Source organism: Telmatherina bonti, assembly GCF_933228915.1.
Source record: "Telmatherina bonti genome assembly, chromosome: 22".
Classification (NCBI taxonomy): domain Eukaryota; kingdom Metazoa; phylum Chordata; class Actinopteri; order Atheriniformes; family Telmatherinidae; genus Telmatherina; species Telmatherina bonti.
This window is the reverse complement of record NC_136631.1, coordinates 24,571,460-24,595,533: the sequence shown is the minus strand read 5'-3', so window position 1 is coordinate 24,595,533 and position 24,074 is coordinate 24,571,460. Positions and strand designations below refer to the sequence as shown.

Here is a 24,074-nt window from a genome sequence, read left to right as displayed (position 1 = left end):
CCGCATTGCTGCTTTAAGACACAATATTTTGTGTCTCTTACATGTGTTTTAATGTCTTTTTAAAAAAAAAAAATATGTCAGCGTTCATACCACTTCAGCTACAAACTCAAATCCTTAAAAGTAGCATTCAGATATCTAGTGCTGAGTTTCTGTCACCATCAGCAGGCAGGGTAATTCCTGGTTTCTGCTTAGAAGAGACGTAACAAACCATAGAAGCACAAATCAGGTGAATAGAGAGTGCAGACTCAGTTTGTAAAGAGCTCTAGGCTCAATGCCATCCACCTGGCAGGGTCCCAGATTGGGACTTGCCAGCTCCCAAAAGAGGCTCGTTGCCAGGAGACGAGTTGCTCCGCCCTCGATTTATTTACTGCACTTCTCATCAAGGTCAAAGCTGGTGTCTCTGTGGCCGAGTGAGGGGCAAGAGAGGCACGTGGCTGAGTTAGCGATAGAACTAACATGAGTATGTGAGTGTGGGTGAAGAGAGAAATATATATATATATATATATATATATATATATATATATATATATATATATATATATATATATATATATATATATATATATCCGGCCGGCCGGAGCTGTGGCTGTAAGGTTGTTGGTGCCTGTCATGGCGGTAATCCCAGGACTCGTTGGTGGACACCAGCAGTGAGGGATGCCGTCAAGCTGAAGAAGGAGTCCTATCGGGCCTTCTTGGCCTGTGGGACTCTGGAGGCAGCTGATGGGTACCGGCGGGCTAAGCGGCATGCGGCTTTGGCTGTTGCCGAGGCAAAAACTCGGGCATGGGAGGAGTTTGGCGAGGCCATGGAGAAAGACTTCCGGACGGCTTCGAGGAGATTCTGGTCCACAATCCGGCGGCTCAGGAGGGGGAGGCAGTGCTCCATCAATACTGTGTACAGTGGAGATGGGGAGCTGCTGACCTCAACTCGGGACGTTGTGGGTCGGTGGAGGGAATACTTCGAAGACCTCCTCAATCCTTCCAACACGGCTTCCCATGAGGGAGCAGAGCTGGTGGACTCAGGGGTGGACTCTCCTATCTCTGGGGCTGAAGTCGCTGAGGTGGTCAAAAAGCTCCTTGGCGGCAAGGCCCCGGGGGTGGATGAGATCCGCCCGGAGTTCCTTAAGGCTCTGGATGCTGTGGGGCTGTCCTGGCTGACACGCCTCTGCAGCATCGCGTGGACATCGGGGGCAGTACCGCTGGATTGGCAGACTGGGGTGGTGGTCCCCCTTTTTAAGAAGGGGGACCGGAGGGTGTGTTCCAATTACAGGGGAATCACACTCCTCAGCCTCCCTGGTAAGGTCTATTCAGGGGTCCTGGAGAGGAGGGTCCGCCGGATAGTCGAATCCCGGATTGAGGAGGAGCAGTGTGGTTTTCGTCCTGGTCGCGGAACAGTGGACCAGCTCTATACCCTCTTTGGGGTCCTGGAGGGGGCATGGGAGTTTGCCCAACCAGTCTACATGTGCTTTGTGGACCTGGAGAAGGCATTCGACCGTGTCCCCCGGGGGTTCCTGTGGGGGGTACTCCGGGAGTATGGGGTACCGGACCCCCTTGTACGAGCTGTCCGGTCCCTGTACGACAGGTGTCAGAGCTTGGTCCGCATTGCCGGTAGTTAAGTCGGATTCGTTTCCGGTGAGGGTTGGACTCCGCCAAGGCTGCCCTTTATCACCGATTCTGTTCATAACTTATATGGACAGAATTTCTAGGCGCAGCCGAGGTGATGAGGGGATCCGACTTGGTGGCCTCAGGATTGGGTCCCTGCTTTTTGCAGATGACGTGGTCCTGTTGGCTTCATCTGGTCGTGATCTCCAGCTCTCGCTTGAGCGATTCGTGGCCGAGTGTGAAGCGGCTGGGATGAGAATCAGCACCTTCAAATCTGAGACCATGGTCCTCAGCCGGAATAGGGTGGATTGCCCTCTCCGGGTCGCAAGTGAGGTCCTGCCTCAAGTGGAGGCAGGACCTCACTTGGAGGGTCTTGGAGGGTCTTGTTCACGAGTGAGGGAAGGATGGAGCGCGAGATCGACAGACGGATCGGTGCGGCGTCTGCAGTCATGCGGGCTCTGCGCTGGTCTGTCGTGGTGAAGAAGGAGCTGAGCCAGAAGGCGAAGCTCTCGATTTACCAGTCGATCTACGTTCCTACCCTCACCTATGGCCATGAGCTGTGGGTCGTGACCGAAAGAACGAGATCTCGTATACAGGCGGCTGAAATGGGTTTCCTCCGCAGGGTGGCCGTGGCTCTCCCTTAGAGATAGGGTGAGGAGCTCAGTCATCCGGGAGGGGATCAGAGTAGAGCCGCTGCTCCTCCGCATCGAGAGGAACCAGTTGAGGTGGCTCGGGCATCTGGTCAGGATGCCTCCTGGGCGCCTCCCTGGTAAGGTGTTCCAGGCACGTCCCTCTGGGAGGAGACCCCGGGGAAGACCCAGGACACGCTGGAGGGATTATATCTCTCGGCTGGCCTGGGAACGCCTCGGGGATCCCCCCCGCAAAGTTGGCAAATGTGGCTGGGGAGAGGGAAGTCTGGGCTTCCCTGCTTAGGCTGCTGCCCCCGACCCCGGATAAGCGGCAGAAGATGGATGGATGGATGCTCATCCCACAAATGAGGCATGACAGAAATAAACAGGCCCTCCAATGAAAGTAAGATTTATTGTTGGTAAGCATTGTTACAACAAAGAAATTATCCACTAAATGCTATTTCCCTTTTTTATTGTGCTAATATACAAAAATAGCGGCCAAACACCAAAAAATAAAGAAGGTAACATTAGAACACTGTCAAATTAATTGTCAATCAGTTAATATTGGAAAGTTGTCAATACATTATTACTTTGTTTTAATCTAAAACTACTCAAACGGCTACTCAAACCTTAATTTGAATTTAGTCTCAACTTATACACTTTACTACTTCTTGGAATTTCCATCAATGGAATCAATACACAATCATCTATGTGTAAACATATGAGCAATAAAATGTCCAAAAACTAAATAATCCCATGAGTTTGTATTTGTTTATTGCTACTAATCAATATTTAATTTACCTGTTCAAACTTTTTAGCAAAGCTCTTTAAGATGATGACATTGTGGGTAGTGTGGTTGCGATGCAACTGCTTTGGGAAGTATGAGTGGGCTGCAGGAGAGGAATCAGTCCAACAGATGGGAATAAATTACTCATAATAACCAGCCATTAGATAACCAGATGGGTACAAGTTCCTGAAAAACCGCTATCATAATTTTGTTTCCAGTTTCCAGTGTCTCAATAGAGAGGAAAAGAAAAAAGATAAAAAGTTCAGACATGATCTCAATCACTGCAATAATTTGTAAGGGATCAGCTATGAGCAAAAGTTAGAATCACAATAGAGTTGACAGGAGGGATCTCTGTAAATAGCTCAGTGAGCAACAAGATACCTGGAACACTCGTGTTGATTCGCCTGAGGTTGATTTGTTCATGACCGCAGCGCCGACTGTAGTTTGCTGCAGATTAACTCAGCAGGGGCTCGCTCAAATAGAGCGTGTGTTTGGCACTGGCTGTATGTACTCTGGTGAAAACAGATGTTTCTTCGTGATTTGTATTGCGGCTAGCAAAAAAAACAAAAAAAAAACACTGAGTGGTGTGTTTCCACATTTAGCTGGAACAACTGGATCATGAAGGGTTTTTTGTTTTTATCGTCACAGGCAAAAAAAATATTGTCAGAGGATTTTTCTTATGTGGGTTGTATGAGCAGCTTGTGAGTAATCGGTGTCTATCCCTGCAGCACACATCAGTCAGAACACTCACTTGGAGAATCAAAACACAAAACCAAATGAGCAAGGCAAAATGAAAACATCTATATGTCAAGCAAATCTTCAAGAGTTCACTACATTCAACCACAAAACTTCTCTTTGGCAATAATGTCCAGAGTAAATTCCCACAAAATTCTGCAGACATGGTTCGTGTAACTGTCTCTTACACAAATGAAGTGGTGAAAATTTCCACAATATAACATTTGCACAAAATGCTGTTTTTTCTTCTGTAAAATCTGGATCATTACAAGGTAACCAAATAGCTCTTGCTCTTGTCATGTAGCTTTTAGCTTTAATCCACCGAGTAGAGGTGGTTTCCAGTCTCTGATGTGAGCGCTCTCTGGCTTCTGTCAGATGAGTACTTTACACAATCTCTTAATGAAGGAGCCATTCCCTTTTGATAACATTTTTTTAACATCTGCACTTTTTTTGGACCATAGTGCATTTTGCTTGACAGTTAAGAGAAACAGGAACTGAGCGGACAGGAGGAAGACTAAAACAAGGATTTTTTCTGTTTTGTCAGCTAGTTATGCTAACTAATATATGTATATCTGTTTGTACTTTTTTTATATACAGTAATAGTGAAACGACACAACGTAAAAGAATGAGCACATTGTTCTTGGATGAAATGAGCAGGCATTTCTATTTCCTTCATTATGTCAGAGGAAATCTGGCCTTTTTTTGCAGCTGTTTTTCCTTGTAGATTGTGCATTTAAACGTGAACTATTGGTGTATATTGAAAGCATTTGTTAAGACCACCCTGATGATCCTGAGTGGCAGCAAAATGCAGCACAGATAAAACCATGTATACACAATTCTCTAAATATTTACAGAACCAACATTTGGATAATCCCTGCAGCCCTGCAGTAACATTTGTGTTTTAGCCCTTTTTCCTGCAGTGCACTGTGCAGCTGCATGAATGCAGTGCTTTTAACCTCAGTGTTACTAATCCTGGCTGTTTAAATCCCATGCTCTGTGTGTGGAGTTGCACAGACCCACACAGTCTGATGCCCATTTATAGATCATTACTCAACATCTTGTACAAGTCACATGCACATGATTTTTTTTTTCTCCTGCTGGCTCAACACACAGCAGATCAAAAGATGGTGTAGCAACAACCAGTAGCTAGAAAAACTCACATTTTGTTGGCCGCTCCAGTTTCCGTCTCCCTCGTTTCTTATGTGGCATCATCAGGCTGTCGTCCTTGTCTTTCTCTAGGTCCTTTTCCTCCCGGTTGGGCAGGAACCCGTTCTCCTGGGAAGGGCTCAGACTCTGACCATGTGAGCTGTCCTCTGCCTGGCAGGAGGAAGGGTCTCTGGGGATCCCATTCTTCACTTCCCTCTTCTCCTGTTTGGGAAAGCAGGCATCAGGCATCCTGTCTCTGTGCCCGCCCATGTCTCCATTGTGGACTTGTGCCATGGACGGCCTACACACCCCAGTGTAGATGTTGCCAACACTCACACCGTCTTTGGGAGAGCCACAGCTCTCGACCTGCGGGCGATGGAAGAGGAGGTTTAAAATGTTAACATCCTGGCGATCTGTCCGCCTTAGCGACTGTTGCTCCTGCAGCTACTTTTCACTTTGCTCTGCATGTCACACCCGTGGATGAACTAGCTGGATGTAAAATGAACAAAACCTTTACAACAAGATCTATGACAAATCATGCAGCATATTTGGAAAACTTCCATCTGGGGGGGGTGTAGACAATAAAACAGCTGTCATTTTAGAGTGAGCAAAAGTTCCCTTTAGTCTCTTTCATATAAAAAAAAACCCCTACCAATTAAAGCACATCATATTAGATAAGCTTAATGTAATCTCTTAAGTCTCCTGTGTGCTATCTACACAAAATCATTCAACTCTGCACTTATAAATCTGTCGGTTATTCCTTTCCTGATCAGTTCTGCTAACCTATAAACTTCAAAGCTGAGACTGTAAATCTGCTGTACAGCAATTAACTTGTAAGCGAGGAAGGGATTACATTACAGCTCATCAGGTACAAGAGTGAGCTTCCTGTAGGCATGCATTAATCATTACAGCAGCACTGAAATATGTTGGGAATGTTGGCTGTTTGACAGCCGAGAGGTTTTGCTCTCCGTCCACTTTGGAACGCCCAGTTAAACTATTTTACTCTGTGCAGTGGAGTATATTCAAAGAGACGTGACATGCTGACAGCTCACATAAAGTTTAAGCGGTAAACATTACATTTTCATGATTAGAAATGAAAAAGAGTTTCAAACAACCAAAGAAAGGTTCAATTTAACTCAAGTGTTTGATGACATAAGTATTGTTTCTGCTGTTGCCTAAAATAGCCATAAAGGCACACTTTCACTAGCAACTCCATAACTAGTTCACTAAGAGAAGAAAGTGGGGCATATCTTGGAAGATCACACTTACAGCACTGATAAGAGTCGGCCTGAACATTTCAAATGAAATGTACAAGTTTGGATTTCTTGTAGAGAAGGCAGCAGCAGCAGCGCTGCACAAAGCATCTGTTTGTCATGAGGTGATATTGAGCAGATTCAGTGCACCAAGCTTAAGGGTCAAATCTGTAATCTGATTCTTGCAGACTGAACAGGAAATCGCAAAACCTAAAGAATGTCTGTGTAATGGCCGCAGAGCAAATGATGCGGAAAACACATAGAAAATAAGCTGTGGAAGTTGTACAGTCTAGTAAAAACAAAGCTAAAACGAGCCAAAGTTGGTTTTTCTGTAAAGCCGCGGGAGTTTAAATGACTTCATCATAGTTGTAAGCAGAAACAAATTAGCTATAAAACTACACTCCAACCAAGAGCAGCTTGCCAGAGAGTCCATTCAGCATGATGAATAAAAAAAAAAAACAAAGCCACAGCTCTGATGGTATTACTATTCTCTCACAGTGCATAAACAGACAGAGGTTGAAGTGTGAGCGTGTGTGTTTAGACAAATGCAAATCAAGCATGCACACACAAACAGAAAGTCAAACACATGCAGCAGAAGCGTGTGCACACGATGACTGTGCACACAGCCATTGCTGGAAGGATTACGCAACCCACTGGTGACCCAGTGCACCACACGTGGCCCCTGCCAGAGGCCAGAGGTCACAGTTGGTAAACCAGACAACTCAGACAGGCAGACAGAGGTCAAAAGTGAAACACTAACTAGCTAATCCACCTTTCTGCTTGTAGCTTTATACTTACACACAAGCCTTGTTGTAAATAATACAACAGGTAAGCTATTGTTAGCTGTTGTTTATTAAGTTAAAAAAAGCATGTATTTATACATTTACTGTGGTAGTGGCCTGGATGTTTAGTTGATATCCTACTGCAGTGAATAATAAAATGATACACTGAACATAGATCTGAAATACTATAACAGATCTGCAACTTGTTTAATAACCTTTATTTGTTCATTTGACTTACTAATTGCAGACATGCTTTCCTCAGCATGGTGCATCAATGAAAAGTTCCACAATCACACCAACCGTTTTCCCTTAGTTCACTGCTAATAACTAAAGTTGGTCAGAAAATCAATGTCTTTAATGTGTCTGAACAGTAAGTATGAAGCACTGGTCAGCTGCAAAGTATGCCTGGCTCGGACCACAATGCTTCTTCGAAAGCTTAAATGTTTTCCACTCTGTACTTTCAGCTGAATTAGCTGGTCAGTTGATGACTGTAGCTTTATAGTAATCATGACTGCGGTTGGACTCCGAGAGAGAAAGTGATTAAAAGCGTTTCCTATATCAACAATTCATCAGGAAGTTCTCAGCGAACTCAGCCATGTACTTTCAGATCTTAAATTCAATCTGTCGTCAAATTTTAGGGATCAGATTAAACGTCTCTAACAGCGAAGCCTCAAACATTAGAACGAGGACTGGTGGCAGTAAAAAGCAGCAAGGTCAGTTAATGTGTAAAACATAAAAAGATGATCTTTGTCCTTTCTGAGTGAAACAACAAAAAGTGCCAAATGCTTGCGATCCACCTCGTGTCTCTTACAAGACATTTCATAATCACTGGAAAAGAAAATCTCTTTAAAAGTCTTCTGATAAAGTTTTTGTGGCGGGATCTTAAATTGGCCAACCCACATTGGAGGGACTGCACCGTTCAGAGAATCTATATGACCGACGCATCTGGCATATGTGGTCGATCTCCTGCAGCTGTGAAAACACTCTCTCAGGCGCCCTGATTCTGACTGCGGCTTTCCTCTATCAGTAACAGAAACAGCCCTTCAACTTTTTTTAAACACACTGACACAAACCCTCTGGCAGCCTGTACAGCCGCTGCAAATCCTTTTCTCTTCATCTTTTCGGTTTGTTGACTCACGAAGGGAGAACTAATTCACTTCAAAATACCCTGATCCGTGTTGGCGCAGGAGTCATTATTAAATCATGGCTTTTATCTACAAACGGCAACACAAACAGGTAGAAAATGGTTTTAGTGTAGCGTCTGGGGGATGTTCAGACATGAATACATAAAAAGTGCCTGGTTACATGTTCATTCAGATTTAAAGCAGATCTTCTGTTTCCTTAGTTTATTGACTGCAACTATGTGGGGTGCAATGAAAGCAAATACCAAGGCTCATCTGAATTAGTCTACACCGGCAATATCACGCAATGTATTTGTGATTAAAGAAAATACCTTAAAAGCTTTTGGTTTATTCTTCTTCTAATCAGTATGTATTAATTAGTTCTTTATTCGTCTTGTACAAGATTAAAGAAGAGCGAAAGAAAATCCATTGCTAAAACAACTAAATCAATTAAACAAATTCACCAACTTTTCAGATTCCCTTCATGTTTCTATGCTTGAGAATGTGTTGACACCTGATCTGGACCTTAACTACCTTTAGACAGCTATACAGCAATATGCAAGGACGGAAACAAGGCTGCAACTTCTCTAACAATATTGTACAAACACTCACTGGAAACTGCTTGCGCTTTCTTCCTGGCTTGCCAACTTTACAAGAGGCACTACTTAAAGGTGACCTCTCCTCAGCCATCAGGTCCATAGCCAGAACTGTGCTCTCACCCTGAGAAGAGAAAGAGTGCAAAAGGTGATTTGGGACCCAGAATGCTGGAAATATACAAAGCAATGTTATCAATATGTTTCAAAACATCAACTTTAGGTTGATGTGAACCTCTGATGTTTATAATTTTGGTGTTTTAACATATTCTTGGTTTTATGCCGATGGACAAAATCACCTCAGCCCCCCCCAGGTTGAGTGTCCTCCGCTGACAATGAGAAAGATAGAAACTGAATGACACGCTCCTTTAAACTAGGCTGAAGTGAAAGCCATGAGGACTCTGCGATGGTCTTCCACAGACAATTCCCTCTTGGTACCATTATAAACACACTGACCAGCCCCCACATTCCCCCCTGCTGCCATTTCCCTTTTATTAATACGGCAGTCCACGCCCATGAACAAAGCCCCATGTCTGCCACCTCCAAGTGCCCCTGGGGTTGATGAGAGAATAGATGATCCTAATGTAGATGCTTTGAGTTTCAATATTGACTGAAAAGGACCAGTGGGACCAGGTCTGAATGCAAATGAGACTCCAAAGCCATTCCTGACAGCTGCAGTGGAAGGGTGGAAGGGTTGGTCCTTATTAAATTCCTTCAGTATTAAATGTGAGATTCCCTTGAAGATATATGGGCTCTCAGCACTGTAAGGCATTCCGCGACCAAGCACCTCTGCTGAAGGGCCATTAAGGACATTTATTTTAAGCTTAGGCACAGTGGGGTAGTATAACATAGAAAAAGGTCACTGCACAATGAGACGCGACTTTGTCTTTATGTGGGCGGATTTAACATAACAGGAAAAAATTCAGTAACCTGTTAACAAGTGAAAAATAAGTGACATGTTGATCTCTCCATTTAGTAGCAGACTAGAATGACACATTGCATATTAAAGTGCCATTTTGCTTTAAACGATATTTTAAAATTATTCGTAACCAAATCAATGTGATATTTTATACTACAGTTTTGCTCTAGACTAAATGTATTTTATATAGTATGCAGGCTGTAGAGGCATGAGGGTGTGCAAATCAGTCATTTTAAGTATTAATTTCAATTATGTTGTAAAAGAAATTAAAGCAATTACTGTATTTCTATTGAAGATCAAAGCTTATTTTGTTCTCTCATACAATCCAGTTCTATCCATAGTTCATCTGTTAAAAAAAGAGTTCTTAGTTTTTTAAAGATCTTTATCTCTCTTCTCTGTCTGAATACTTTATTAAATTGTCTACAGTCCATCTTCTTTTGAACATCATGTGAGTTGTAAAAGACAAATTGCTCCAGAAAAGCTACTAACTCTGCCTGAGGGAGAGATTTTTTTTCTTTTATATTTCTCACAACTCCCGCTTCTGAGGTCAAGAGCGACCCTCACATCTTACACTAAAATGAACTGGAAGTTCTGACAGTACTAGGAAAATGGAGATTTGGACATATAAAGTCTTGTGACAAAAGTGCAAATACTGTTTTTAGATGAAGGTCTTGTGATTTGATTTTTAAAAAAAAGAAGAAAAAAAAAAGAAAAAAAGAAGCCTCAGAACTATATGTGATATCTACTTTGGTTAAAGAGTGACTGTAGTGTGAGTGCAGCTGGTTGACCATCAATAACACAGAACCTGTGCAGCTATGGTTTTTAAAGTTTGACTCTGATGTTAGTCTGAATTCTGAGACCACCAAGTTTTAGGAAAATCTTGTGTTAAGTCCAACCGGAAACCTCCGGCGGTTAAAAGTGAAGTCCATGCGGAAGTGCAAAAAACTGCAGTTCCCCCTTCATCCACTAGGGGCTGCAAAACAGAGCAAATCCCCATAGACTTCCATGTTGAAAAGGCAAACTTCACAGCAGAAATAAACATGTTTACAGCCTGGTTCAAAAATCCATTTTCGGTTTAATAGGTCAGGTTCACCTTCATGACAACTGTGGGGGGGGGGAGTGAATTCTTTTCTAACTCGCCCATTTAAAAGTAATTTAATCTTGAAATTTGGCATATTTAGGGGCATGTCCTTTTGATTGACAGGTACAAGATCTCCCACTTCAAGTAAGAAGATCATAGAACCACTGTGGTTTTAGTCGGTTAACAACGTGACTTAGCTTTAACCCTTTAACTTAGCTGGTTAGCTCCTGTTATCTCCAGGTTAGCTCGGTTAGCTCTTAGCTACAGGCAGGTGGGAGTTCACTCGAGGTCAATCATCCACCATGGCGTTCACAGCCCCCCTCTCAGCTCTACCTCTTTGCCCATTTTTTATTTTTATGTTCCGGGAGAGACAACACGCATGCCTCTGTCAAGATGGTAATGATTGAACTGCCCGCCAATCTACAATTCAGCTCTTCAGAAACCTATGGGTGACGTCACGGAGGCTCCGTCCATCTTTTTATATACAGTCTATGGTTACGCCTACCCATTAGGGAGGTCTTCAGAAGAAACCACTATCGTCGCACAAACAAGTTTTAACCAAATCAATCAGATCAATGTAGTCTTCATTCAGGAAATAAGAGGCATGTTCACAATGCAAAATACTCCTCCACCTGCAGGTAGACAGGGTATGGGTAAGCAAGCCGAAATATTCCCTCTATGTATTTCCTTGAAGATTTTTTTATGTTTGATTAAAAGTAAGTTGAGGAACGATGCTAAAATTAAGGCGTAAAGACTTTGGAAATCAAAAACACAATAGATATCACATACTTCCAGTTCATTATGCCCAGTTTGGAGCCAACCTAAATACAGAAGGCAATTTCCCCAGATGATGAGATAGATTCTCCTGAGACAATATCAATCATTCATTCGTGCATTATCAGAACCGCTTAGTCCGATTAAGGGTCGCGGGGAGCTGAAGCCTATCCCGGCAGTCTCTGGGCGAAAGGTAGGGTACACCCTTGACAGGTCGACACTCCATCACCCAAAATCAATCATACAAGGTAAATAATGATTGCTACAGAATAAAGAGTAATGGCAGCATTAAACAGTTTAAAGCACACCAACAAATAAAACATGTTTCGAGAGACTGCTGTTAATTAATTCAAAGATACAATGATGTCTATAGACGTGTTGATATTCAAAGGCCGTGTTATACACTAAGCATTTGCTTAAGCGAAATAAATCCATCAGCTATTACTGTTCAAATGGGACAAACTCATTTATATAAATAAAAGCATTTGATCAGAGAATCTGACACTGCAATAAATATGCAGTGTATAAATTGTACTAAAATGAGGGAAGGAAATGAAGCATCCAAGAATTGTCTATTCCACTATTAACATTAGACCTTTAAAGGGTTTTTTTTTTATATGTAGATATCAGTCATTTTCTAAGAGAATCTGTTTTGCAAATGGTTCCAGTTCATTTTGCGATCACGAATAGTGTGTCTGGTGCTTCGTTTATTCCGTACCAGGGCGTCTGAATTTGCATAGATAATAGCATGTTTTGAGTGCGGCCTGGTGTGCAGGCTCATTTGGGAACCACTTACATGGATGACACAATTCAGTGGTGCCAGGCTATCTCTGCAGGAACAGCCCACACCACAGCGCTCCCAACCAGAGCGCTCAGACACACTGAGAGAAATCAACACGCCTTGCTCACACACACAGCATCACCCTGACGTTTTCTCTAAGGAAAAAAAAAACTGAAATGCCTGAAATATCATTTGTTGTTGCCTGGAGTGAACCTTACTATGCTGTCAATATCGCCGCACTATTTCCGTCTGGATAGCCAGTTACTTAAGGCAATGTCTGTTGCCAGGCAACAACAAAGGGCAGCACAGCACAGTGTAATGGGAACATAGAGGAAGAGGACAGATTCCCCCTCTCCATGCACACACATCCCCCCCCCCCCCCCCCCCCCCCCCCACACACACACACACACACCAGCCATCCCCAGTTGAAGAGCTGTATTCCAGTTCCAATTCAACCTACACTAGCCAACGCCCACATCAGCAACCACCATTACACCAGCAAATGTCACATCACATAGCTGCACCTCTCAGCAACCTCCTCCATGATGCTATACTGCTGCCACAGAGGTGATATCGTAATTATGAGTGTGTATGAAATATCAGAAACTGGCATAGCGCACTTGATGCTCTTGGATTCTTCAGCAAAATCTAAAGTTACAAAATCAATGTCTTCTCTGGGAAGACTTTAAATCAGTGTTTAACCAGATGATAATCACTGCATTAAAAAAAATGTTAAAGTAATTTTGGCTTGAACTGACAGTAATAACACTAAACCAGGTTTCTCTAATTGGATCTATCCATTTCATAGCATATTAAGACGATGAAAACAATGGCTTGCCAGCAAGGCAAATATTCAGTGACAATTGCTGCCCGTCTGCTTATTTGTCTGCAAAAATTTACTGAATCTACTGAGTAGATTTAGAGTCAAATCATGTAGAAGTAGATGAGCAAAAGAATTATCCATTCAGTTTTGTTGCTAATGTCATTATTTTCTTTAAAAAAAAAAAAAAAAAGAAAAGAAAAAATGGGGCAGAACATGAGATTTGGTGAAGAGTGCTGCTGTAGTTTTCAACTAATAATTTGCACAACATATGCTTGGATGCTATTTGGAGATATTTTGCATTAAAACTAACCAACTAGCAATGAGGACAAAAATGCTTGAGTCTTGCACCAACAACCCAAGTTTTAGATTAACTTCCTGGTGAAGTGGATGCAAGCGTTCAAGTTTCTTACCATTCTGTTTGCAGGTGAATCGGCAAAGTCTGAGCCTTTGAATGCAGTGGTGTTGGCGTTGGTGACAGTGTTGGACGGCATCATTGAGAATCTTACAGGTTTATGGGTGGTAAATGGTGATGAGTAGTGCAAATGATGGTATTTTAGGTTAAAACAAACTAAAAAGGTAAACTAAAAATGAAGAAATGAAGAGATGATCCTTCTTCTCTGCTCTCCTGGAACACAAAGAGAACAAAATTACAATTAGATGATTTATGTCCCACAACTTAAATTCAAATGGAACAACGTTTCCAAGTGTCACTTGAACATCTCATTTTTGAGTGTTTTAAATTTGGAGTAGCCTCATGCGGCTCCCTGCAGAATGATGGTATTACACTCTCCAACTACACCCACAACCAGATTGATTATGTCATTACACACACAAACCCATAACCCTGCACCCTGACTTAGCCAGTCAAATTGGATATATACTTAGTTGGATGATCCAACTCTGTCAAGGACAGACCTACTTCTAACTGTCAATGTTGCAGTTCTGAAACCAAGAGAACTGAAAAATTAAAATGAAGTTGTCATGTTTGCGATGTTTTATGAGTTTTCTTATGATCTTCTTATGGTTTCCTTGTTTTTGTGTTCATTGTGTCCTTTGGCATACCACATTCAATGTCCAGGTCTACCTGATTTCTGTTTTACCCAGAAATAAGGTTCAATCTTCACCTTATGAGCTTTACTTCCTGTTAAATTTCAAATAAACCTTTCTGTTCAGTTTTGGTTCTTGTTTTTGAAGCTCAAAAGGTCTTAGCTTATTGACTGCTACACACTTTTTTAAGTTTAGCTTTCTGTAAACTACGGCAGAGAAGCCTGGTGACAGGAAAAAAAAAAAAAAAAGAAAAAGCCACAGAAACATGTTAACAAATAGAAAATCTTCAGTTTATATCTGTATAATAGCTAGTCAATGGATAGAAAATCTGTTACATTTGGCTGCAAAGTTGCAGACACTACCTTTCAGCTGTGAATCAAACCTTCATCCTAACCGATGGAAAATCAAGAAGTACTCTCATTCAGATGATCTGCTGCTGTCAAATGATTGGGCCAATATAAACGTAATAATGAGAAGTTAATGACTAAATCAGTTAGATGCAGCTTTAAGTTGTGATGCTTCCACACCAGGTTGCAACTCTCCATTCAGAGCTGAGCAGCGTTTGATTGCAAAATGAAACTCTCACGTACTTTGTGCAAATTTCCTCAAATGATCTCGCTTTACTCTGACACTCAAATTTCTCTTTGTTGAGGGTACGCCATGTATAGGACCCGCACAGGCTTCTATAGATACTGTATGGCAACTATAGCCCGCAGGCCGTTTCACACCACATGCATGTGTGGCTGCGCTGTAGTCGACGTTCAAAGGGTAGGCTACCTTTATGCGCCCAGGAGGATAAAAAAAAATATATACAATAATTAATACAGATTATTTCCATGGTTGAAAATGATTATCTGTATTAATATTTCCATTACGATGAAGTTACTCCAGCATTGTAGCCATGCGCTCACAGCGGAGCCAGTTACACTGTTGCACTCGCGGAAATGAGCGAAAACCCTTCATTTCTCTCCACATCAGTGTTCACACAAACTGTTTTATTTCCTGCGAGGGTCAGGTCAAGATCGATGACATTCGCATCTGATGCATTTAAAGCACCCAGCCTGCAGGAATGAAAAAATGTTTGCTGTGAGAACCAAAACGTGTTATCTTGGCATATCGGTTATTACAGGGTCACGCGGGGGGTTTATTGACACACCACAGGCACACATTACTGCCATCGAGTGACGTGCATCTCTTATTAAACTGGTTCTGTATTAAAATGACAAAGTTTTAGACGTGTTGTGCAGCAGGGGAAGTGTGCGATGTGACCCCCGGGATTGTGGCTGTTTTACAGGCCACGGCAACTGAAGGATTAATGCCCGTTATTTCTTTTGATAAGACGAATCTTTCTTTCTTTTTTTTTTTTTTTAAAGACGCCGCGATGCAGGTTCTGGGTCGTAATTATTGTCAAGTTCACCCCCTCTATGTGGAACGAGCATCATCCGGAGGGGGAAGCAAAAAGGCAAAAGCCCTTTTCAGTATTTGCTCATTTCCATCGAGCCCCTTCCGCTCTCTGGGCTTTTCGCGTTTTTGTCTCACATGAAGGTTGCCCTTCCTGCGCGGTTACTACAGCGCAGGGTTAAACGGATTTAAGAGCGTGAATCGCTTGTGTGTTCGTTACCCGATTTTCCCAAGTCCCAGGCCTGACCCTTTTTGTCTCGCTTGCTCCCGGAGCCTTCTTCCTCTTCTCTCCCCGTCCTCCACCTCCCCAGCCGGCCAGCTCTCTTCCAGATGCGCCGTTCAGACTGCAGCGGCCTGCAGACGGGCTGCTGCCACCGGGTCCTAAATACAGCCGCTTCAACTCAAGCTCAAGATCAATGTAAGTCAGGTCAGGCAGTGAGAAAGGTGACACCAGATTTGCAAGTATTTGCATATACTCCAAGCCCAGACCTCCAGTGCACCAAACACATCTCAATTCTGAAGCCTTAATCATTATTATTATTATTAGAAGTAGTAGTAATATGACATACATATACAGTTGTGCTCATATGTATTAATCCCCTTTCATTAAAGAAAAGGCTGAAAAACAGTCACTCAAAGAACTGGAGACTTAAATAAGGAACAATATTTAAAAATTTGCAAAAATATAATTTAGTAATATAAGACACTGTTTTTTCATTTAATTGAGTTAAAGAAAGAAAAAAAAAAAGGTCCTGGACAAATTAGAGCACGTTTCTGTTGAACAGTGGGACAAAATACCTGTCAACAGGTGCAGAAGTCTGACTGAGAGGAACAGAAAACACCTGACTGTAGCGGAAACATTAAAGGATTATTCAACAAAATATTAGTTTATGAGTGATGTAATATGTAATAAATTATCTTATTTGTTTGCTTTTAAAAAAAAATATTTATATGGAACCAGAATTAGAAAACAATGTAATGATTCATTCATTCATTTTCCGAACTGCTTATTCCAATTCAGGGTTGCGGGGAAGCTGGAGCCTATCCCAGCTGGCTTTGGGCGACAGGCAGGGTACACCCTGGACAGCTCGCCAGTCCATCGCAGGGCCACACAGAGAGACGAACAACCACTCACGCTCACACTCACTCCTAGGGGCAATTTAGAGTGACCAATTAACCTATCATGCATGTCTTTGGATGGTGGGAGGAAGCTGGAGTACCTGGAGAGAACCCACGCATACATGGGGAGAACATGCAAACTCCACACAGAAAGGCCACTGACCAAACCAGCCAAGGATTGAACCAGTGACCTTCTTGCTGTGAGGCCACATTGCTAACCACTGCACCACCGTGCAGCCCACAATGTAATGATTTTAATAAAATTTTTATTTATTATTACTTTAGTCAATTTCAGCTTATTTTACAGGCAGCTGTTTTTTTTCCTTCTTTAATGAAAGCGTATGAATAAATATGAGCACAACTGTATAAGACAGGAAACAGGCTGAATTAAAGAGGAAGGAGTCAAACAATAACAAAACTCCTAAGTTGAACAGCAATATATGTGCAATGCATTCTGCAAAAAGCAGTATGTAGGCCTACAACTCTAACATGTTTAAAAGCTCATATTTGGAGCTAATCTTACGCCTGAAGTAGATTTAAGTTGTCCAAATTTCCCAGTAGTATTGCTCTTGTTTGCCCTCTGACCTTTGTGCAAAATATAAGTTCTGAACCATATTTTCACTTACAAAAGCATAACAGGATACCATTCCTCTGCACAAGTCAAGCATGACAAGTCCTGAGCATTTCTGGGCCTCAAAGTAAAGTATTTGTTGGAAGCCATGTGCATTGCTCAATTGTGCAGTAGTCCAAGTCATCTGCAAGAGATCTGTCCCTATTATACATTAAAATATATCTCAGCTGCATTTAAAATGTCCACAAATAAGTTGGACAAACTAGCGTTTATATTAAGATGAAACCTTTAATCACATATAAGCACCTGCAGTCAGACTGACTGATACGCAAAAACTTATTTCAGTTAAACGTGGTCTGTGCAGTGCATAAATATCCAAGTATAACAAATACAGAGTAATCCAGTTCAGATAATTGCAAAATGCTTTTCTAATTTCCTCATGCTTTAAATGCCATGCAGTTGCAAGTCTACTGTATGATCCAAGGCTTGTATGGCCTATACGTCTGGGTACAGATAATGTGGTACGATGGCTGTTGTGGCACCTTAAATGTTATGTAGTTAAATTCACTGTCTGCCTATATTATCTAGGATAAGCTGACCTTTTTCAAATGTTTTAAATCTGACAAAGATTAAATAAAGGAGTTACTCTGTGTGCCAGAGCAGCACTATTGGCACGAAAGAATACACTGCATATACTTGAACATATTTAGCCAAAATGAACTACTCTAGCTTTATGTGACAGTTTTTTCCAGATAAAATATGCTGTACAAGTGTTACCACATGTAGGGGTTCATACATTATCCACCTTATCTCCATTTAATTTCCAAGAGGGCAGCAAGAGCCAGCTATCAAATCTCTTATCATTTTTATTCCATTAACCCCAAAGCAGCTTACATTATACCTCACATTTATCCCAAACATGCCCACTAGACGGAGACACCATCAGGTAAGAGGCTGAAGTTGCCAGATGCACTGAGGTTAAAGGCTCACTGAGCAAATCCCAAGGGGCAGGTTAAAGGCTTTTTAGGAGCAATGAGGGAAAGAGGAAAAAGTCTGCGCAGCAGGCGGATGTGGTTCACTGATCTGAAAGCAGCCGCAGCCAGCTCTCACTCTCTGAGCCAGCAGCGCTGAGTGGTTCATCTGAGGACAGCAGCAGGAAGAGGCGGCTTTGTGACCTACAGACAGAGGCAGCGTAACACTGGCTGGTGGAAACTCCGTCTCTTCATGGAAACTCTCAGACGAAGATGCTGATAGGTTACAGTGTGTTCATGGTAAAAAATGTGCCACTGGTGACACCGAGCTAGAGTAGCTTCAGATGCAGTTTGGAAATTTGTCAGGTGCTAGAATTATGTTGGTGTGGTGATACCAACCACAACTGGCCAAAATGCAGCCATGAGTTTGCATACATGCAGCTGAGATCAAAACAAGAGCAAAGTTTTAATAAGTAGCTGACTGAACGAGTGATTTAAGTCCCCTGCCATTCTCTAATGCATTTGTAAGTTATTTTTATTAAAATAATATAAGCTACCCTCCATTCATCCATTTATTCTCTTAACTGGTTTGTGTAGTTAAGGGTCGCAGGAAAGTTGGAGCCTATCCCATCAATCACTGGCTGAGAGGCAGGGTACACCTCGGACAGGCCACCAGTCCATGACAGGGTAGTTACCCTCTAATAACATGTTATAAGCATTTAATAACCCATTGCAGGCATGGCTCAGGTCGAAAAGTGGGTCATCCACCAATCACGGGTCAACAGTCTGTGTACAAAACAAGCAAACAGTCTTTAGCATTAGAGACTGAACTTAAGATTTTATGCTCCAATAAAGGTTTGATGAAGTTTAATTTTACTTTATAATTTCTCATTAATATAAATTATTAACAATATTCACAAAGAATATATTTCATATTACATTGTCAGCATGCTACTATGTTATGGTATCAACACTGACAGTTGTTAAAAAAGAGAAGCTGCATAATGTGATAAACATCAGCCTGCTCCTGCTCCAACAACATTTTGCTCATGAAAGGGCAAAATGTTTCAGCTTCAACATCTGAGTATTTGTTTTTGTTCTTTTAGGGTTTAAAATCTGGGTTTATAAGGTTGCATAAACCCACATTTACATTTTACACACTGTCCAAACTTTTTGGAATTGGGTTTGTGGAAGTAAATGCTTGACAGAGATTATTAACTATAACAATAAATAATACAACTTAACAAACATGAAATGACCAACATGAGCCATATTTTAAATTATTTTAATATATCTCACATTTGACATATTTACAAAAGACAGTGGCTTTGTGTGACATAAATTTGCAAAATCAACATGAGAAACAAATGTGTACCAGAAGCGGAACCATACAGGACACGGACATAGATAAATAACATCAGGGGAGGACTGTTGTCTGCTTTGCACACAGTCTCCACAAACAATAAAAGGTTCACGATGTATGTACCTCTGCAGGACCGGCTGTTTTATTTGTTTTACCCAGAGTTTGGTCTGACAGGGTAAACATACAGTATTGCCTCAGCATCAGATAAAATCATATTAATAAATGTCTTTCAGTAGGTCCGGATGTGTTTTCTATTTTTATCATATCACAGCTATTAAGTGTGACTTTTTTTTTCAGCAGATTCCAGCAGCAGATATAATTAAATATGAAGATCTTCAGGCATTCTGTGAACAAGTTGTGGACAAGGACATACTAATGCAGATATACTTTGATATATACCTGGAATTCATGTAACGCACAAGGTATGCAAACAGTTTGGCACAAATGTAAAGGCTGAGCATTAAGTTTCCCCCAGAACACATCAAGTAAATCAAATCTCTACAAAGTCACAGACTAAAACTCGGACATTTAGGCTGATAGATCATCGTATTTGCTTAATGGTTACTTTATACAGCACTTAACAGTACAACTACAGGCACAAACTTAACATAAAAAAATATTAAGGGCTGCATTAAAATGCATGGTCAAAATGAAGGGGTGAGGGCAGCAATTTAAAATTGTTTCCAATGCATTTCATCATTTGTGGACCAAAATATTTCACAGCAGTGAAATTTTAAATGTAACCAGCTTTACATAAATTCATATATAGGGATTATGAAAGTGACGATATTCCACCATTACTGCAAACTAGAATAATAATAATAATAATAATAATAATAATAATGTAACATATATAAGATTAGAGAACTGAATGAAAACATCACGTTAAGAACAGAGAAGCTTCTTTCTTTTTGTTCTTTTCTTGACACAGTGTAAGAGGTTGCTGAAACCTTATACTTAGCTTATAGGACAGGCTTAATGCACAAATCACACAAACAAATCAGATTTAAAGAACCAAACTTATCACTTCAGACCTTTACCACTTTTTATGGGATAAAAAAAACAAAATGATGCCCATTTTCATTTGAGCAAGATGGCTGCCCTGAATGACCCTCTTCATTCCCGCCGGATGGTGATAAAGTGTACTGGATCATCTGCAACTCAGTGGCAGTGAAGAGGTTAATCCAAAGGCATAATTATAATGATATCTCATGGAAATGAGAAGAAACATCCTCTGGATAACAGCTGCCTCTGTTGCAGAATTGTTACCTTGTTTTTGTTGGGTCTTTTTTTTTTTTTTAAAGTAAAAGACACAAATTCACACACAGACAGACTGCATCCAGTGACATGCTTTGACAAATAGCACTTCAGAAAAACGCCCCTCCTTCATCTATACCACATTCTTCAATGCGCACTTCATCGCTTGCTAATAAATAATTTCAACCTACGATAGACCAAACTGATGGCTAAATGTACTTCGCCACAATCAAAAAAAGCAAGTTCAAAGAGTGAACTGGAAATCACATAAACTGCTATGTTTATAATTTTGTCTTTTATTTTACACCATCATTGACATTTGACCTCTTACTCACCACTATACTGTAGCTCTGCGGTCCCTGAGCACCTACCTTCATTGCACATATGTACTTTTCCTATATTCTTTTAACTAAATAAAGCTTTAGAATCACTTCCTACCTGCTCGCTACGACCTTCCATTCGCATATATGAAGTGTTTGTGTTGCAGCTTGAAACCAAAACTCAGTGCCTACCTCACTACTATCCCTACATAATAAATACAGTGGCCAGCAGCCACTCTGTCCTTTGGAAGGAGGCACCATGCTGTGCTGAGCATCACAATGCCCTTCAGGTGTTTTTTTTTCTGGGAGAAGAGATTTGGCTCATTGTGTTTGCAGTAGCCCCTTAGTTTCTAAACACACAGCCCTCTTATTGGCAAGCATTGCTCACTGAGAGCACATTAGCAGCAGAATAAGTATGTAATTCAGTCATTGTGTTTCCATGCACACCGTGTTCCAGATGCCAGCTTGTAAGTTATTTCCTTCTTCCTATTCTAGTACATAATAAACCTAAACAAAAGAACAAAATTCTTAAAATTTACTTTTCTGCTAAGATTTCTATGACAGTATGGATACCAGCCTCAGGTTTGTTAGGTGAATGTGAGTTAGCTTGACATAAACACTGTAAGCAGCAAAAACACAGCCAGACTGGCCTTAACACTGTCTGGTTTTATGTCAGAGTTAGGTTTTCTGGCTACTGTTGCAGCACTCAGAAACAGTCATGCAAATAATTTCTTTAAATGCTGATTTTTCTTTTCTGACTTTGCCCTTTTACCTGTTTCTAGTGTGTGTCTAGTTTGGATTTTTACAAAAAGAAAAGAAGATTTTGTATTGCACCTTTTCTCTCTAAGTCTCAGCTGATTGTCTGGCATCCTGACAGTGTCAACAACATTTTGCTAAGTCCCTTCTTAAGCAGACAGAGCCAGATCAGCTGCTTCACATAGTCAGGCCAATTCATAAATGAACCTCAGCTCCACAATTCCAATGTGCACATAAACACACTTCACATGAATGTGGAAGCAGGACATCTCTGACACCCCCAGCTGTCTTCCTAAACACAGAAAGAGCTGGCACAGCGTTGGGCGGTTCCTCAATCCAGACATGAGTGCAACTTCATGCAAAAATGATCAAAGGAGAGAAAAGAAGGACGAACCACCCGAAAAGCGATGACCGTGAACGTGTGTTGACTGGAGGTCTCCATCATGTGGAGGCATTCCCGAGGTCATGTGTTTACAGTATCTTATATACAGAACAATCTGCTGGGATGGAGCGGTTGGGAGAGAAAGCACAGCAAGCCATTCCCCTCCAGTCACCAGGGAAATCATTGGGTAATTACAGTAGTTTTTGTTTACAGGACAACATACACACTTGCTAATTGGATACATCTTGCTATGCGCAAGGTGTGAAGAAAGGTTTTTTTTTTTTTTCCTCTTTTTTTTCTTTTCCACATAGTGAAATCCTGTTAGATTATATGCATGCATTACTCTACGTGCTAATGCCAGGGGGTGCTGGTTGTTGCTGATTCTTCCCAGTTGATGACTGTATGTCCTTGGAGGATGGGGTGGTGTTCTCTTTCCCTCAGTGCTTTTGTACTCTCACTGTGCCTGCATACACAAACAGAAGAGCATATTTTGCACTGCTGACAGCCCGAGGACTCTTGATGAATTAATTAGATAAAGAAAAAGAAAAAGGAAAAACCTTTCCATAGTTAATGTTAGATGTGGTGAGGCAAAAGTTGGCCATTAAGAAAAGCAAATTATTGGATATTATTAGTGTCATGCAAGTGTGTAACTACTGCAAGTTTTTCCAGTCCAAATAAATAAAGCAGCACCAAACTATTAGTGGTTCCAAATGTTGTTTCTCTGTCTAAAAGTGTTTGTTCTTTCTTTTTTTTTTTAAGTTAACAACAATAGGTATTGAAGTCAAGAACAGGAGAGTTTGCATTCATTATCTTTTTGATTAAAGATCATGTTTCAAACTATTTCAGAAAATAAATCTGAATGTTGTTTTCCATAAAGAGAAAAAAGATGCTGGAAAACTGTGTTCCTCAGTAGAATGGGATGGTTACTTTACTTATTGCTTAATGAAGACATTTCCTTCATTTGATGGACTCAATGAACTTTAATTTATTACCCGGTTATCTTCGGTAAACCAGATTACAAGAAAAAATATGTTTTTAAAAGAAAAATGAGTAAACTATCTGTAGTGCTGTAATAACTGCAAGCACTCCTGTTCTGGTCTTTTTTGATGTGTTATTTATCATTAGCCTCATGGCATAGTTGTGTAAGTCATGCCTTATCAGGTTTATGAGGCAATGATCCACAGTCAATCAGCAATATTAGGAGAGTTTAGTCAGACAGATATCACAATTTAGTCTAAATGTGACTTAGGCAGCTATGCTATTGAGGCTAACAATATGTAGAATATAATATTTATTAATCATAATTCCTACTTTGTGTTCTTCAATCTGCTTCAGCTGAAAAAAAGAAACAAATTTGCATGTTTATGTTTTGTCTATCGATATAAATAAATATAAATATTTGTGTTTTGTGTGACAAACACTACAAATTATTCTGCATATAGATTTTTTTTGTCAATCAAACATTTGAGTTTTAGTTTTTTGTGAAGGAAGATTTTCCTTGTGTTTCTCCTGTTGGTTTAGATCATAATTAATTAAATAGATAATTACAGATAGGTTGGATAATAATAATGAGCTGAATTAAAGGTAAACATTAAGCCACACCAGTTTCCATACAAAGTGGGGGGGGGGATTTCTGCAAATAATTTCTGCATTGCAATGGAATGAAATTATTGGACATTTCACCCTAAAAACAACAACAACAAAAAAAAAAACTTAAGCAAAATCATCAAACTGTTTGAAGTTTATATATGATTCAGAGAGTAAATGGGTTCTTTCAGATAAAAACATATCAAGGAAAGTTTTGATCAGGCAAATGCATCGAAGGAAGAGGGGTGTTCTTAGAAATTCAATTGAGTGTTAGGTG

General features: G+C 40.9%; 1 protein-coding gene across 1 annotated transcript in view; it reads right to left on the bottom strand.

Moving 5' to 3' along the window:
* Nucleotides 1-15,765, bottom strand: part of dnmt3ab (DNA (cytosine-5-)-methyltransferase 3 alpha b) — a 42,181-nt gene extending 26,416 nt beyond the window's left edge. The window contains exons 1-4 of the mRNA XM_079261969.1: nt 15,692-15,765; nt 13,434-13,648; nt 8,665-8,772; nt 4,911-5,262 (exon numbers count right to left, since the gene is read on the bottom strand). Of these exons, the coding sequence (XP_079118095.1) occupies nt 4,911-5,262; nt 8,665-8,772; nt 13,434-13,517 (544 nt within the window). The 5' untranslated portion in view covers nt 13,518-13,648; nt 15,692-15,765. The remainder of the gene's footprint in view (nt 1-4,910; nt 5,263-8,664; nt 8,773-13,433; nt 13,649-15,691) is intronic.
* Between the last annotated feature and the right edge of the window lie 8,309 nt (nt 15,766-24,074).